A 17,622-nucleotide genomic window follows, 5' to 3' on the forward strand; every position below is an offset into this window, starting at 1 on the left:
GATTGTCGATATCATTAGAGGATCAGCTAGGGCAAAAACTACAGCATAAAACCAGTCTTGAAAGTTCGATCGAAGCATGTAAGACATTGAAAAAATATGATCCAATTGCTTTCAATATCTCAAAAGACATCCACTTGATGATCCGAGTAAATGGTCACTGGTGCATGACACAGGTGGACATAGGTATAGAATAATGAATACGAATCTATCCGAAAGTTTCAATAAGATGTTGAAAGGGGCTCACTCATTGCCAATTACTGCATCTGTCTGTTTTCCTTTGAATGCTTGTCGAAGTGGTTTTGTGTGCAATGTGCAATAGCAGCACGGAGAAGGGAGGCTGGCAGGGTGTTCACTAATAAAATTACACATAAGTTAGATTGTCGCTAGCTAAAGTCTAAGAAGCATGGTGTAGTTAAGTACAATAACCAATCGGATTTGTATAAGATTCGGTTGAGACGCAGATATTATAGGCTCGATGAATCTGATTATACACAAACAGTCAACTTAGAAGTGGGCACATGCACATGTTGGAAGTTGCAATTATTACACTATCCGCACTCCCCATTTATTTACTGTATGTGCTAGTAAGAATTTAGATTGGAAGCAATTTGTGGATGATTGTTATACTATTGCCCATTATGAGCAGTCTTATGCGCCTACTTTCTATCATCAAGAAAGTCCTCATTACTAGCTTGAGTAGACTGCATCTAGACTTATATCGTATCCGTTCATAAGATGATATGGAAAGGAGCATCCACAATCAAGGAAGATTCGAAATGATGTGGATGCAATGGAAAGCCAAAATGTGGTTCCTTGTGGATTGTGCAAGCAAATAGGGTATAACCAGTGCAGATGCTCCAAACGGTACTGATTTATCTTTTTTTCATGTGACATGTGGACTATATTTATGTATCACTTGTGTTCTTTTTAAACTATTTTAGTTATGTAATCATGTCATGTAAATATCTGAAAAAACTTTATGAAATGATCATGTTGTTAATATTGGCTATTTATCGTCTTTGATATTTCTTACCATCTTTGATGTTTCTTACTATTTTTGTCATATGCTCATCTTTACATTTTGCGTCTCAAACATGGTTGGTTCAGACTCCGACGTGCATCCAAAGCCGAGTGACCCTACCATGCTCTATAACCAGAGTCAACACTATGGTGACAGTATATATTCTGAGGAGGATATGGAGCCCTTACGCTGCAGACATAGAGGCTCCATTGCGATGCACATCTGGTGGCCACATGAAAGGATCATAAAGTATCTTCATGTGACTAGTTTTTATGGAGTTTTTAGAGTTTGTGACATACGGCTTGATTAGGCCCTCATCACAGTCATGGTAGAGCGATGGCATCAGGAGACTCACACTTTCCATCTTCGTGTCAGAGAGGTGACAATCACATTGCAGGACATTGCTGTTCTCTTTGGATTATGGGTGCATGGGCCTGCCATCATCGATACTGCACATATCATCTGGTCGAACCTCTACGAGAAGTTGTTTGGGATTAGACCGCTAGAGGCGATATTGTCGGGGTCTTCGCTGAGATTTCACTGGCTTCATGACACGTTCCACCACTTATCAGATGATGCAGATAACGAGACCATGCAAAGGCATGCTCGAGCATTCATTCTATGCCTTATCAGTGGCCATCTGTTCATCGATAAGTTTGGTTCTCACGTGCAGTTGTTGTACTTACCCCAGCTACGTGCTCTCCACATATGTGGGCAGATGAGTTTGGACAGTACTATCTTATCCTTCTTATATCACGAGCTCTGTAGGACGACCAGACCAGATGCACATGAGATAGCAGGGCCGCTGGTGTTATTGCAGCTTTGGATATGGGAGCATTTACACATCGGACGGTCAGATAGGGTGCTCCCCAGGGTACGAGCCCACCAGCCGACGGTGGGAGGTGATATAGTAGGACATGGCCCGTTAGATGAGGACGATGCTGGTTTTGAGGGCCTATTTGATGGCATATAGCACAAATAGGCTGATTCACTACGATGCAGGTATGTAATCAATAGCACTGATTTTATATGATCAATGACTATACGTTTTCACACAATAATACAGTGATTTTATTTTGGACAGGTGGAGGACTCGACTAACTGGTGCTAGTAATTTGGTGCCGTACACAGTCATATACTATAGAGATCAACTTGATCAGCAGCGTGATGATCAGATGGTGTGGATGTCTTATACATCGGAGATATTGGCCGCATTGCTTGAGGTATGCCAATCAGATCAGCACGTATGGAAGATACGTACACCTTTCATTTGCTTCGATATCATGGAGATCTATTGTCCGGAGTGCGTGATGCGATCGTTTGGCATGTATCAGGGCGTTCCCCTACCTTGTGACACTCGTGATATTCTCCACAGTTTGGATCGATGAGGGCGGCATCGCCATGATTGGGTTCAAGAGCATTGGGGGCATATTGACACATAAGAGCGACGGAAGGATTTGATTGTGGTTGGTCCACCCATGCTCTCCATTATGAATTATTATGATCCTTATCTGCAATAGTACAGAAGCATCACTAGGCAATTCATCTTGTCATTGATAAGTGAGCGGTCCAAGATGAGATTCCATCCTTCGGACAGTACGATGGACATTGTCGTAAGTCTATTTTATTTTTATTTTATTTTATTATATTGTTATTGTTATACTTATAAATAATATTTATTTTTCTTTTCATACTGACAGTTTCAAAGGATCACATCACTATACCATCGGATCAGGAGCGGCTTCCATTCGATTATTGTTGGGTGGAAAGATCAAGCACTTGCTGATGTTATGGACGGTCTTATCGACACTATACAAGTCGTCTCAAAGGATAGATGACTTCAAACTGCGTAATCGACAAATGATCTGAGTATCTCATCATATGTCTAGCATACCTCATATTCTGACTTCTCGAACTTCGACCTCTCCGTAGATGATGCGTCTATATCACAGAAGATGAGCGAGTCAGGAGACACATCGTACCGACTTGATGACCATCACATCGATCAATATGGGAGGGCCAGAGGCAGGGGTCGACTGAGAGTTTTTCGATGTAAATGTCAAGCTCATGTTGATAGATCGAACACGCCAACACCTCCCTCTCCACTGGTCGATGCTGTATCTGAGCCATCATGACAGCAACCAAAGGTGACACGTATTTACGAGAGGCAGACGTGGAGGAGGCCCCAGTATCTTGATATATACACCTCTCGATAGTTGTGATACTTGAATATATATGTTTTTACTAAAAAAATTTTGTAATCATCGACCATTGGATTATATTATTTTGAAATTAATGTTATAATTTTTTTTTAATCTAAATGCACATGTTACAATTTTTGTTAGTTGCACAAAAAATTAATTGTTGAGTTTGATATAGATTATATGATTGGAGTTTGGGATTGTCCATAATTTTTAAGATATTTTGCCATGTTAATTATAAACCACCCATGCGAAGAGTGGTTTAGCTTTTTTTTTTTATATAGTTAAACTTCTAAGCCGTCCTATGGTAAAGTGACTTTATGAGTCGACGTATCATAGGGCGGGTCTTTGGTTACTGATTCTACATCCACATGGTGTAGAATGTGAAGAGTTAGCACACAAAGTCGTCTTATCATGGAACGACTTTGTTTCTGATAGTACTTTGATAAATATTTTTTAAAAAATATTATTTTCATAATTTTTTTTAAAGTAAATATTAATCCAATAAAAAATGGTTTTGGGATCATTCCCCCGTCCTTTTTGTTAAGTCCCATAACCCTTCTTCAAAAACAAATAAGCAAAGACTTTTGTGGCCTGTACGAACTTCCCAACGTTCCTCATCTCCTTCTTCCCTCCATATATAGCTTTCGATGGAAGAAATTCTTATCATACGTCAGGTTGTTTCTAGTAAATGTTATAGTACATTATAGGGTACCAAAGTGTGCAATTTGGAATAATGACTACGTATGAATTGTGCTACCTCAGTTTTGATGGCTTATTCTTTATTATCTGCATCCTTTCAGTTTCATCTAGCCTCTTCTCTTGCACAGGAACCTGCCTTTCTCTCTTTCTTTCTCTCTTTTTTTTTTTTTTTTCAGTTTCATCTAGTCATGCAGCAGGTTTACCTGAATGGATTTCAAACTTGTTTGCCACGGCCATCATGCATGTTGTTTCTACCGGCAAGTTTGCTCTATCTCATCTGTCGAATTTTTCCACGACCTGATAATGAGTCTTGCCAGTCCCCACATACTGTGCTGATACATAGGTAGCATATGAAAGGTAAGAGCTAGACATCTTGCACATGATGTATAAAAGAAGTCATCTTTGAAGTAATTATAACTGTGGGATTGGAGGTGTATTTGTTCTGGTTTGGCTTTGTATAATGGCCTCTTGGATTTTCCTAGGTTCTTTGGCCTTTAATTTGGAAGTGAACCTTAGCAAATGGGTTTAGGAACTTGAGTCGAACATGAAGATATCACTTGACTTGAACAAAGAAATGCCATGGGAAAAATTGTAGTTATTAGCTTTTGCTTTCCCACTTTCATCTTTTTGTATTCCTTTCTCTATATTCTTTTCTTCCTGAATTGTTAATAATACAAACAATGAATTGAGTTATGAATTACTGACACTTCTGGACCGGCCTGAAAGCAAAGCAGAAGGTGAGAGAATCCTCCTCCTTCGCACCGATCAAGACCGCTCTCCATAGTTACAAACACGAGCAACTAGAATTATTATTGCCACTCACTATGGGAAAACAAGGCCCTCAATCTCTTGTGCCATGTCATAAAAAGAAAGCCTGGAAATATCACACCTTTCTAATGTAAACCTTGCTTTCCACTTCCCACTTTTCCATTAGCTGACCGCTTTCCACCAATGCCACCAGAAACGGGATTCCTCCCTGGCCGGCTGCTTGTTAGGCCAGCTCCATTGGACACTTTCCGCGATGGAGATGGGATGAGGGAAGTCCTGGTGCATGGAAGAGGAAAGAAAATCATTAGAACAATAGAACATTGTAATTCCAAGTTAATTACAGATATGCACCTCAAGTTTTAAACTTTGTGCAACAGAATTAATAAATCAATCAATTAATTAAAACATAAAGGTCTGGTCAAGATGCAAAAATGAAGAAGCCCAACCAATCTGAAATGAATTTTGAAGTGATATCAAATAGTTTAAACCTAGCAGATTAGATTAGTTAAGATTATACTAAGGAATTGGATGTTGAGATATGTACTTTGTAGCAATGATAAGCTACCAATAAGGAGAGAGAAGTTGAAATAATATTTTAGGCTGTACCACTAAATGCAATCTAGAGATTCAGATACATGCAACATTCATTGTACCACCCCACCCCAAACCATCCAATTTGGGGAATACTGAATCATACCGAGGGCAAACCAGCATAGTGCCACACCTCGATTTGAGAAATCAGGGGGGGGGGGAGGAGGAGGGGGAGGGGGAGAGAGAGAGAGAGAGAGGGAGGGAGGGAGGGAGAGAGAAGGAGAAGGAGGGGGAGAGAGGAGAGGATGAGAAAAAGGGAGAGGGGCAGCTCAGAAAGAGGGAGGATTCGAAAGTCCTCCATGTTTCATTTTGAAACATGGGATCTTTTTTTTTAAATTTTTTAATTGAAGTTAGCAAATGGTTTGTTGACTTGCTGTAGTAAAGTGGGCAAACCATTTGCCGACTTTAATTCTTTTTTTTTTTTTGAAAAAAAGAAGAAAATGTTTGCTCCAAAGTGGTATGGTATGGAACCATACCATACCATTTTGGTCACCACCGATACAAGTCTCGATATCGGTTCGATGAATCTTGGATACATTGATTGATGTAATTTCTTAAAAGGCACCGGTTTGGGACTCCAAATTGAGGATGATGTAGTAAAAAGGCTAAGAACAATAATTTAAGTATGCAAAGGAAATATAATAGCAAATTAACAATGGTGGAGGATCTAGCATCAAAGAACTAACTAAAATCCATACACATAGTGCAATGAAGATCTGAGAAGATTCCATTAAGTGGCTCAAATTTATGTAAATGCATCAAAAGATGGAATGAAGATCTAAACCAAAAATGGATGGAAGTCCTAATTAAGTATTTATGAAAGCTGGTAGGATCACCTAGTGCAGTCATTGATAATAATGTAGGGTTAATTACTATACATTATATTGAGCCGCATTATTGCATTATTAGATGTAGATCAACAGATTAAACCAGAAACACAAATATCTGTTACATGAAACAAGCAATTTTTATCCATTCAAAAAAAAGAAATAAGCAATTTTTAGGAAGCTTTATATCTTTAGAAGAGGTTCTTCTAGTACTATATCATGAAGTATAGGCCAAAATCAATGGAATTAGATTGAATTATATCTCACTTCTTTGGAATGACTCAGTTAAGCCGATAACAGCAATATGTTAGGAACATGCTCAATTTCAGATTAGAAATCAGATTCTATCTTATATCTAGTCATTTTGGATTTACTAGTACAGTAACTTTATCACAAATAGTTTACCTGACATCCGGGCTCTTTATTAGCTTTGTTTGAGGCTTCTTAATCCTTGATTCTACCACATTGACCGCAGCACTAGGTTTTGGAAGATTGAACTGCCATGACATATCTGGCTCTGAAGAATCACTGGTTGCCAAATCCAGATCATCGGAATCATCAGTTGCTACAGACTCAGCTCGATTTCTAGGCTGATCCCCATAAACTCTTACATCAGGAATACATCTTTGATAAAAATAAGCAGGGAGTTTTGTGCCATCTCCTTCCCAATCTCTAAGAGAATCTTCATCTCTAGTCACAGCTTCATGCTTGTTAATTATGATCTTGTCAACCCATTCTCCGGAACTTGTTTCTTTATCATCTGTCTTCGGGAGTCTGGCACAGCTCTCTGGCCATGGAGAAGGATCAGCTTCCATCAATAACTCTTGGATATCATAGTTTGCCTTCTTTTGTATCAGTGCAGAATTATTCTGGACCTAACTCAGATACAGACCAAAGCCAAACAAAAAGAATATGAGAAGCAGCAGGAAGAACATGAGAAGAAGAAGCAAAATTTCCACCATCAAGCTCAATAACTGGTTACATATTTAAATTTCATGAACATCAATAAAAGCAATGGCTATATTTAGAAGGAAATAACCAGCAACCAGGAAGTTGTCTACATTCAAAAGCATTGATATGAATTACTGAAAACACTACATACTCTACAGTCAACCCATATGCAAAAACTTCATCAGGAAGTTACCTACTTGCTATTACCTATATGCAAGTGAACGATAAGCTAGATAATATGCACAACAGGAATTGTCAGCAGTACTTTATCAACCTTCTTCACAAATTATTTAGCTGACTGATGATACTATCATTTAACTGTCAGTATCCATGTGTAGACATATATCTATAATTGATAGGATCTGATACAATTGTCAAAATAAGGAAGTTTCTACAAGGCTCATAACCTTTGTAAAAATGATTACAGTGAGCAGACATCCACTTTTCCAGGACAAATTGTAGTAACCTCCACAGATTTTAGCCCAAGATCCTAAACAGGCCAGGGCGAACGGTTACATCTTCAACTATCAGAATGGAGATCACAAAGGAAAATTTCTCTAAAAATATCCGTAGCCAAAATCCATTTCTATATAGAAGATTTATTCTTAGCTTGTGTTCTTTTTTTAAAAAAAAAAAATTGCAGATGCATTGTATATTTAAAAGCTCATCAAGTCAATTCTATATCATGATTTTTCCTTGAAATGTATCTTGTAGCATGTCCTCTACTGATGGTATCAATGCAACAGTAAGCGCACAAAGACTAACATTAAGCATTCCATTTTGATGGAATATTGATAGTGTCATACCTCAAATCCATGACATAACACAGCCATGCTATCATAGGGTACCACCCATGATAACACGAAGCCAATAATCATAATCTCAAATAAAAATGAAAGATTCGATCATCATCCATTGAATGATTAAATCAAGACTGGTTTAGAGCATCTAAACCCAAAATCAAATACCAAATCCATCTCAAAATTCATAAATAATTAACTATAAGTCCATAATCATCTAATAAACTAAATCCAGCTACAAAATTTTCAAACTTGCTAGCACAGACCCCTAAGCCTAGATCATCTATTGTTCTTAAACTTACTCATCTATAGGAGAAAAGGAAGAATAAAGAGGTATAGCTACACCAGCTTAATAAGCAAAACCTACACTTTCTTACTGAATCAAGCATAAGTTTTTCATGCATTAATAAATCATTTAGAGAAATAATTATTATTAAAAGATAAAATTTTCATAATAATAGTATATCATAAATCAATCATGCTCCTCATATGCATAAATTGTATAAATTATATAACCATGATTTTTAATGTATAGTATAAATAAATTCATAAATCATGTTAACTTTACTGATAAGGTCATAAATCATCTATCATTTTGCCACATCATAATTCTTAATAATTCTCTCAAACTAAATGATAAGGTCACTATTATATCTGTGATAGGATAGTAATCGATAAAATACAAACTACTATTATCTATTGGCAGGACTGTATGCTAAGTACTATTATCCATTGACATAATTATATGCCAACTACTATTACCCGCTGGCAAGATCATATGCCAACTTACTATTATCCGTTGGCAAGGTCATATGCCAACAACTATTATCTGCTAGCAAGATCGTATAGATGCTAGCTCCGAATGTCAATTTTTTCCACTTTTAAGGACCATACGTAGCTATTTGAGAGTCTCTTTTCATATTTTGTAAAACAAGTATTCTTAGATCATGTTTTCTTAAATTATATATAAATAGGATACTAAATAATTTTATAGAGTTCATAGTCCATAAATAATTTTTCATAGTAAAATAGTCATGAAATCATTCTTTTCATAACAAAATATAAATTTCAAAAATATGGAGTTCATATCTCATAAACAAGTCATTCATATTTAAATATTCATGGAATCACTATTTTATAATAAATCATAATTTTCATAATACATATTCTTGATCCTCATTGTATGAAAATATAGAATAATTTCTTTTATATTAAAATAATTCATAATTCAAAAATTGATAAGAATTATCGGGATTGCTTGCCTCTTTTGCTCTGAACCTTCAAAATTTAATTATGCGAATCACTCAAACCTATTCACAATAATTGGAGTCCATCATCAATAATATCAAAACTTGAGAAAATAAGAAAACTGAGATCGGGTTAAAGTTGACCAATCCAAAATAGAGGAAGAACGGGGTCGACTAGGCAACGGTGCTCGACTAACCAGATAGATCCGAAAAAGATGAACTCAACTGATCATGACCAATGACGGCTCACGTAATTCAACAAAGATCAGTGGTGACTGGATTCTAGATATATCCAGTAAAGATTGGGGTGGAGTTGATATGCTACATGGATATCCAAAGCAATTTCAGGCCTCTTTTCAAAAAGGTCATCTTAAGTTCATAGTAGAGGAGCATGTGGACCCTCTACTAGTGTCCATGGATCAAATAGAGAGAATCAAGAGAGAGATACTATCTCTCCTTTCTTTTTTTCTTTTCTTTCTTCTTCTTTCTTTCTTCTTTGGTTGAATAAGGGAGGATAACGGATGTCGTGGTCATGATTCAGCAGTGCAGTCGAAGATCCAATAGCAGGCAGCAATGCTGGCCGACAGTGGGCCATGATGAATAGCCAGCGGTGAGAATTGGCCAACAGAAATCATGAAAAAGAGACTCAAAACATAGGGGATCCAAGCCTATTTCTCTTAGTTTTAGCCATTGGCTGTTCACCGATGGCGATGGTCTCACCGTAAAGGCTCATAGGGAGGGTGGACGACTCAACCACTAGTCCAGCGTCAAGGAACGACGGTGTTGGTGGCCGAAAGAAGAAGAAAAGAAGGCCAAAAATAGGGGATGAACAGAGATTCTTCCTTTTGGTGGGTTTTTCGACGAAATTGATGGATAGAGATGGTGCACCAGGTCATGGGAATAAGGGGAATAGAGAGAGGAGGTGGGATCAGGGCTTAAGCTAACCTTGGGCTCCGACAGCATCTTCGACCTTGATTTCTGGTGAGCATGAAGAAAGAAATCCGATGAAAATCAGGAGAAAGAGAAAGGAAGAATGCGATGATCTCTGATGGAGGACGATAGAAGGGAAACGGATAGGGCTATTTATAGAGAGCCTTGGGGTCCTAGTTGCCCTAGGACTCCGGCTCTTTTCAGAATCAATCGGAGAAGAAGACTCTCGATGGGATCGAGAGTCTTCTTCCAGCTTTTTTTTTTGCCTTTGTTTTTTCTGGTTGGGTTTTTTTTGGGGGGGGTGAAATTAGGTGATGGACTGGTCCAATGGACCAGGCCATCACAGCTAGTCTACCATTCATTGTAATTAACACAGAATGCAGTCATAAATAATTTATCATCTAATGATTATGCAGAAATAACCAATTCTAGATAACAGATAAAGGGTTAGTAAGAGTATAAGTACCTCTATGTTTCCAACATCCTCCATTGGCTGCCTGAAGCTAGGATATGATGGGGAGATTGCACCAGACTTCATCTTGTATGTATCAGGGCTAGACATTGTACTTCTTATATGTTCAGTTTCTCCCTCTCTCCTAGCTAAGGCTGCCCTAAGACTAGCAATCTGAAATTAAGGGGGGAGAAAATATCATTCAAAAAAGCTACAAAGTACTGTAAATAAAATAATGTGCAGGGTGTATCAACCAATGCAGCTCAAGAAATGCAATGAATGGAAAACCTGCTCTTTGAGCTCTTTGACTTCTCCATTATCTTTGTTCTTCTTGGCAGCACCTAGCTCAACAGTGGCAACCCGCTCAGCAAATTTGAGAGTGCTTATGGTCTCACCAATGGCATCCATCTCAGGGCTTATGTGGACAAACATCAATGTTTTGGCTTGCCCGCCTGAATAGTAAAAGCGGAACATTTAGTGCTATCATGATAATAATATGATAATTTTATCCTATAAAGTCTAAAATATCATGCCTCACCAAGAGAGTCTTGGAGTAATTGTGTGAGTTTGCTATTCCTATAAGGTACATGCGTATTCTTTTGTGCAAGGGCAGCTATTACGTCTCCTAATGCTGAAAGAGATTTGTTTATATGTTGTGCCTCCTTCAGCCTGTCTCCTTTGACCTCAGACTTGTCTACTCTTTCACTCCCTGCCAAATCAACTAGATGCATGCATCCTCGAAGAACATTCCCAGATGTCAAGTCCCTTCCTTGAACATGAATGGTCAGGCAACTGCAAATAAATCCATCAGTAGTGAATATGAAAGAGCGATAACATCTAACTACTATTTGAACAAGAAATTTTAATCCAAATCCAAACCTATGAGAGCGACTGCTGCGGTCATTCATGGCTGTTGAACACACTGCCCGATTCTTTTGACCAAGGTTCATCAATTCGATGACATCTGAAGTTGATGCAACATGGACCAAGTTTGCATCAGGTACATTAAGTCCTTTTTGTGAGCTGTTACGAATTTCTAATGTATTCAAATGTGAAGGAAATACAGCATGTATGAAAATTGTGGAGAAAGGATGTAATTGAATAGCACTGGTAAAGGAAGCTCAGATTTACTAAAGCACTTACAATTATGAAAATGATATCATACAACACTATTTTAAGAAATAACAATATGCATAAATGCATTTACGTATTAAATAGAACAAGGTAGTTCAAAAGGATATCTTCTGTTACCACCATCATTCGCAAGGAGATCTCTCACTTGCTCGTTATATATCTCAATCATCTGAACAGCAATTTCGTAACAAAATGTGTCCTTTCTCTGTTCTGAGATATGAAACAGGTCATTTAATGCCCTATAATTTACGCCAAGACCTTCCTCAGTAAGTTCTTTAGGTCCACTCTGCATAACAGAATTTAATTAAATCAATCAACATCCATTTTTATGATCAAAGTTTCATCTGATCAAACTTCTAATGCTCAGCGTATGAGTTTTATCAGTCCTCACCATTGTATAAGTTTTTCCTGATCCAGTTTGGCCATATGCAAAAATACAGACATTGTAACCATCAAGAACTGAACGAATAAGTGGTTGGGTATCTGAAAAGACCTCTTCTGCATTGATTAAAGAAGAGTGCTCAGTGGTTGAAACATATAGACAGAATCTAACTAGAAGCAAACATGAGTCTTCAAAAACCTTGAGTTGCAGTCGGGCCAAAGACTTTATTGAAGGTGAAAGATTTATGCCCCTCTTTGCAGTACTTTGCAGGGGTCATGACTGTAATATTTCCATCATCAATATGACTGACAGCGCTCATGCTGCTAAACTGTCCAGGGAGGAAAGGTCTCACACGGCAGTAGACCCTAATATTTCCTAACAAAGAATAAAGTAAATTTAGTATAGCAATCAAATGTTTTATAAAGAAAATGCTGGCAATGTTACCTTTAAGATCTTGTAGTTGATTGTATAACTTTCTATTTTCCTCAAGAACTTTATGATAACCTGAAGCAGCATGAGCAAGGATCTGCATATGCTTGCCTATTATGAAAAGAAAAATAGACATGAGAGTAGGTTTAATGATATCCAGTGACCAATAAAGACATAGTGACCAATATTACCAAGATTGCTAAACTCTTCAGAGTACTGTGATTTCATGAACTCCATACCATCTTTAGTCCTGTGAAGAATATGTTTCAGTTCCTGTAGAGAGCATTGTCAAATATCAATACAATTAAACAGATCTAATCATCAAAGCTGTCTTCAAGAGAACAATATTGCAGCAGATTATACCTGAATCTCTCTTTGTTGTCGATAAACAATCTTGTGTTGCTTTAGGAGCCTCTCATTTAGAGCATCTTCATCTTTCGAGCTCACATGAATGTTCCCTACCTTCTCCATCTAATACACAATAAAATTACTAAATATTTAAACTACATTCAAATTCATCTAGATATATAGCTGTCAATAGCCACATTGATATCTAATATATGATGAAAAATATTCCAGAAAACACTCTAAACTATTGAAAATATTCAAGGCAAGCTGGAAATTGAATTACTCCTCATATTCAAAAAGCTTTGCGGAGCAAAGAATCAGAACATACCTTTGTTTCATCAGAAGTAGAAGAGACCTCTGTTAAAACATTCGGTTCAGAGAAGGAATTGTTGTCATCAATGTTGTCATTAATCTTGTCAGTGGTCAAAGCCTAGGATTATTGCATCAGACCCGATTATACTTTTCATAATTAAGCATCAATCTGATGTATTTCTTGAAGTAAAGATGCAAAAAAAAGTACCTTTGTTTTATCAAAAACAGATGAGTCCTCTGTCAAAACATCTGGTTTGGAGAAACAACCATTGGATATATTACCATCTGCCAGATCCCTCACAGTTGTTTTCACCTGTCAATTTAGCAGTATCAGTATATGTAAATGTGGTTATCAGTGGAGCTCAAATTGTCATAAAGTACAAAAACATGTTCTCAAATTGAATAACAAATGAATAACACAAAAAAGGCAATTAAGAGCCTACCATCTCGTTTTGGCTTGCAATACGACGTTCAAATTCTTTCATGACTTTACTTAACATTGATTCCACAAGCTACAAAAAAGAAAAAGGGTATTTCACCAAAAAAAAAAAAAAAAGGCAAGGGTATCTTGTTTCCTTTGTATTCAGTGATAAGTTTGACCAAATAAAATGACAAGCATATCCTTACCACTGGAACTTCTTCAGGTTTCTTATCTGATAAAATTGTACGGACAAGCATATTCAGTGAATGTGAAGTTGTCTGTGAGCCAAAAGATATTGCTTAGCTGAGCTGGGTATGAAAAAATTAGTGCAATAAATCCAGAAAGATTCAGTTTACCAACCATTTCAGAGGATTCTATTGAAAAGTCGACACATAAGTTCTGCTCCAGTGACAAGCCATCCTGGAATTTTTCACCTGATAGGGTCCTAGACAAAGAATTCATGAAAGGTTCTGAGTTTTTCCTAATGAAATATTTCCCTGTGCCGGCAGGTTTCAATATTCCACCATATTTCCAGGAAAAATTTCTGCCTGTTTGTTTGTATTCGTGGTAGGACTTAAGAGCCAGGACACTGTTGACAACTCTTGAGCCCTTACCCCCCTGTAATTCCATCCATGAGATAAAGGAAAACAAGATCAAGTTTGGAGGCGAACAAAATAAAATAGAATAAAGTAGGCAGATTTTCTTTTCCATTTTAAGAGAAAAGTCAGGTAGATATCTGTATGCAAGAAAAAAAATTCCTGTTGTCATGCGGTTTAAAAATAAATGGGAACTGCTAAGCATTATCAAAGAATGCAATGCCACTGACTGAGATGAGAAAATAAAAGGTCAGTTATCAAGATTTTTGTATTGGAATAACAGAAGCATATCGCTGTTTTGAAGTTCATAACTTAAATAGAAGGACAACAAATGCTACATAGTAGCTTAAAAATTATAAAACCAACCTTTTCTAGATCTGATGCCTCAAATGTTGGGAGACCCATCTCTTCAAGTGCGCAAAGGAAGTTCCTCAAATTTTCAAAGTACTGATAAGCGGACAAAGCCGCTCCATCTGGGAGAACAGAAAAATCTGCAGGTGCTTCTACCACCTGAACACAATAATCATTGTGAGATACCAATCATATCATTAAGAAGCAACAAATCAAATATAAGGGTAAAAAAGAAGTATAACAATCATTAAGAGGTACAAATCATATCATCAGGAAACAATGAGAAAAATCAAATAAAAGGGTAAAAAAGAAGTATAGTATAACAATCATTAAGAGGTACAAATCATATCATGAGAAAAATCAAATAAAAGGGTAAAAAGAAGTATAGCAGTAATCTATTGAACCAACCTTTGGCACTGCACCAGGCTGAACCTTGTTGAGCGCATTGCAAAGAATGATCCCATTTCTCAAACCGATCCTGAATTCCTCCTCGGAAGGCTCTTCCGGCAAATCTTTAGCACCACCAATGACCCCAACCATCTTCCTCAGCCAACCGGCTGCCTCATACCTTCTCATCGCTGCCATTATAAGTTAAAACCAAAGAAGTTTATGCCTTTATTCTTCATTAATGCTTCCTTGGAATTGGTTAAAAGAACTTGTTAAAAATCCAACAGAATTACTTCTAGGTTTAAATTAGAGAACATAAAGTCTACAGATTATTTTATTAAATATCCAAAAGAGCTTGAAAATTTATTTCATCATAACTGATCTTTTTCACAGAGGAAAAATTCAAAATCTTGGTCAGGGAAAAGCCATAAATCAGCACACATTGTCATCTCAACTCAACCAATCAGCCAATACAAATCGTTTACCCCAAAAAAAAAAAATTACAACAAAACAGAGCATTGCAGAAGATACTGACAAGATCATCAAGAACTACCTTTTTGTTTAAAAATCAAAAAAATATGGAAATAAACCCACCTGCCTCCTCTGCCTTCCTGGAAGCCAAATCGATGTCACTCAGCCTCGACCCATGCTGCTTCAGCACGTCCTCCACCACTGAAGCCACCGATATTGAAATAATCCCCTCCGGCGCCATCCCTCCCCAAAAAAAACACCAAAGAAACAAACCCTAATCGAAGAACAGGCACCCTTACCCAAATCACACCAAATTCACCATTCCCCAATCATTCTAGCCCCAAGAAACACGCCAAGAAAACACAAAAGAAGATAAAGACAAGTGGAAAGATACGATTTTGGAGAGAAAGGAACACTAAAACGAACCCCGATCACAGAACAGAGCCACCACACCCGAATCACCCCAAACTCACGAATTCCCCACCAATACGGTCCCCAAAGATCACCCGGAAAAAACCAGAAAAACCGGGGAAAAGGGAGGGAAAGGGCTTGTTTTGGAGGCACGGGGGTGGAGAGGTGGCTTGCTCGGGGTCACTCCTCCGCCATGGAGGGTGGAAGGTGGAGAAGAAAAAGGGAAGGGGAGAGCCTTCGTCCTCCCTCTTCTATGATGCCCAAACGAAAAGGTCGCCAACGGAGCCTCCCTCCGAGTCTCTCGGCTCGGGACGGAGGCCGTTTGTGGGTTGATGGAGGAGCTAATTGTAACAAAAGAAAATGTCGAGGATCCAGCTGGAATTCAAAAACAAAGGGTATTAGAGGTTTTTTATTTTTTAATTTTGGAATGAGTATTAGAGCTATTTTTAGTGCTAGACTCTTTTTGACCGTTGGGTTAATTTGGCGCGCGCTCTCTCTCTCTCTCTGTTTTCTGCATGTCCCTCTTGTTAGGTGGGTTTATACGTTTGTTTTGATCTTCCTAGGATAGGTTTAACTAATTTTGGCTGGAGAATTTGTTGGCTTCGTGACAGCCTTGGTTAAAACAAGTAGTATCTAAAAGAGAGCTTTTTTTAGGAGTTTAACTAATTTAAATGGTGTTTGTTGGCTTCATGATAGCCTTTCATCGTCCACCCATTATTGATTCTAAGGTTTCACATAAAGGTTATAGAAGGTCTAGATTGTTGTTGCATAAGCATGTTGTCTCCCAATTGCAAGAATTAGATCATCTCTTTCTCGATTAAGTCAATCTTTAGCACTACCATTGAATCCATAGTACATCTCCTTTTGATGTATCTATTCTATTGTTTCTCTCATGAACTCCCATTACAATATTTTACCTATCACAAATAAATGATGCCAAATGGCAAGTTAGATGCTTGCAAAAATGTTACTCTTGGCTTTTATGTAATTCCAACTTTAGTTTATGAGCCATGGAGTTTGCAGTTGGATTTATTGAAGGTGAGTTGTGATATTTGCCTTTTAAGTGAGGCACAACATTTATGTCCTCCTTCCTTTTTTGCTCCAATGAAAGCTACAATTACTTAATTTTTTTTTGTTAACAAATTACTGAAATAATTAAAACATCCTTAACAACATAGAGAAAAGGAGGTAGGATCTTCAATTTACTTGACACCAAATTTAGCAATTTTTTTGAGGTTAGTTTAAGAATATTGTTGACTAAATCTCCCATCCACCAAATCTAAGAATAGATACACCAATCTTAAGGAATAAGAAAAGTGGAGAGGAAGCATTTATTTCTTTTTTATTCTAAAAGAGAATGGCTTTAGGGGTGAGAGTATTTTTGTGCATATGAAAAATAGGAATGAAAAATATACAGCTTTATTTACAAATAAATTTATTTTTGCCCACCCCGCCACACTCTCCGCCCCCGTCTTCATATTTATTTCAAAAGTAAGCATATGTTTGATTAAAATATATTTCCACATCTTTTTATGGTTCAAATATTGGGAAGATCATCATATTGTTAGCCATATATCCTTTATGATTCTAGAACCACTAGATTATGGATAAGCCTAAACCACCTCTTTGTGTAAAAAATGTGGAAGAGGGACATTTATTCCTCTTGAAATAGTTTTCCATAAATTATTTTTGGGGAACTCAACACTCTAACACATGGTCCTTCGACCATTAATATTTAATTTTAGTCCTACACACACTTCTGAGAGACTTGCAAGCACTTATATTGCACGTAATGCACGTAGAAATATTGTCCATGCATACGCTTACGTACGTTTATGTGCATACAATTATTTATAATTGCATGCATAGGGGGGCATAATTGGGTACAACT

At 37.4% G+C, this 17,622-nt stretch overlaps 2 protein-coding genes across 2 annotated transcripts; one reads left to right on the plus strand and one right to left on the minus strand.

Annotated features, from left to right (window-relative positions):
* Nucleotides 1-597: 597 nt before the first annotated feature.
* Nucleotides 598-2,239, plus strand: LOC140854863 (serine/threonine-protein phosphatase 7 long form homolog). Its single transcript, XM_073250908.1, has 2 exons — nt 598-2,023; nt 2,106-2,239. Exon 1 carries the CDS (start codon nt 1,347-1,349, stop codon nt 1,992-1,994), a length of 648 nt encoding a protein of 215 aa, XP_073107009.1. The 5' UTR covers nt 598-1,346; the 3' UTR covers nt 1,995-2,023; nt 2,106-2,239.
* Nucleotides 2,240-4,513: 2,274 nt separating this feature from the next.
* Nucleotides 4,514-16,036, minus strand: LOC105039901 (kinesin-like protein KIN-14Q). The gene is made up of 20 exons (XM_073250569.1): nt 15,444-16,036; nt 14,871-15,040; nt 14,478-14,621; nt 13,876-14,133; nt 13,722-13,793; nt 13,538-13,606; nt 13,303-13,407; nt 13,111-13,212; nt 12,798-12,905; nt 12,626-12,707; nt 12,450-12,545; nt 12,204-12,380; nt 12,015-12,121; nt 11,729-11,909; nt 11,369-11,528; nt 11,028-11,281; nt 10,778-10,941; nt 10,505-10,663; nt 6,516-6,985; nt 4,514-4,968 (listed from the first exon to the last, which is right to left on the minus strand). Exons 1-20 carry the CDS (start codon nt 15,559-15,561, stop codon nt 4,818-4,820), a joined length of 3,147 nt encoding a protein of 1,048 aa, XP_073106670.1. The 5' UTR covers nt 15,562-16,036; the 3' UTR covers nt 4,514-4,817.
* Nucleotides 16,037-17,622: the final 1,586 nt, after the last annotated feature.

Source organism: Elaeis guineensis, chromosome 1 (genome assembly GCF_000442705.2).
Source record: "Elaeis guineensis isolate ETL-2024a chromosome 1, EG11, whole genome shotgun sequence".
In the NCBI taxonomy this organism is placed as follows: Eukaryota; Viridiplantae; Streptophyta; class Magnoliopsida; order Arecales; family Arecaceae; genus Elaeis; species Elaeis guineensis.

Excerpts from the sequence above, each read along its gene's own strand:
- LOC105039901 (XM_073250569.1), bottom strand. The coding sequence starts at position 15,561 with ATGGCGCCGGAGGGGATTATTTCAATATCGGTGGCTTCAGTGGTGGAG. Across the intron at positions 12,906-13,110 it reads CTACTTCTGATGAAACAAAG|ATGGAGAAGGTAGGGAACAT; the intron begins GTATGTTCTGAT and ends ATTGTGTATTAG. Across the intron at positions 11,910-12,014 it reads CAGGAAAAACTTATACAATG|AGTGGACCTAAAGAACTTAC; the intron begins GTGAGGACTGAT and ends TCTGTTATGCAG.
- LOC140854863 (XM_073250908.1), top strand. The coding sequence starts at position 1,347 with ATGGTAGAGCGATGGCATCAGGAGACTCACACTTTCCATCTTCGTGTC.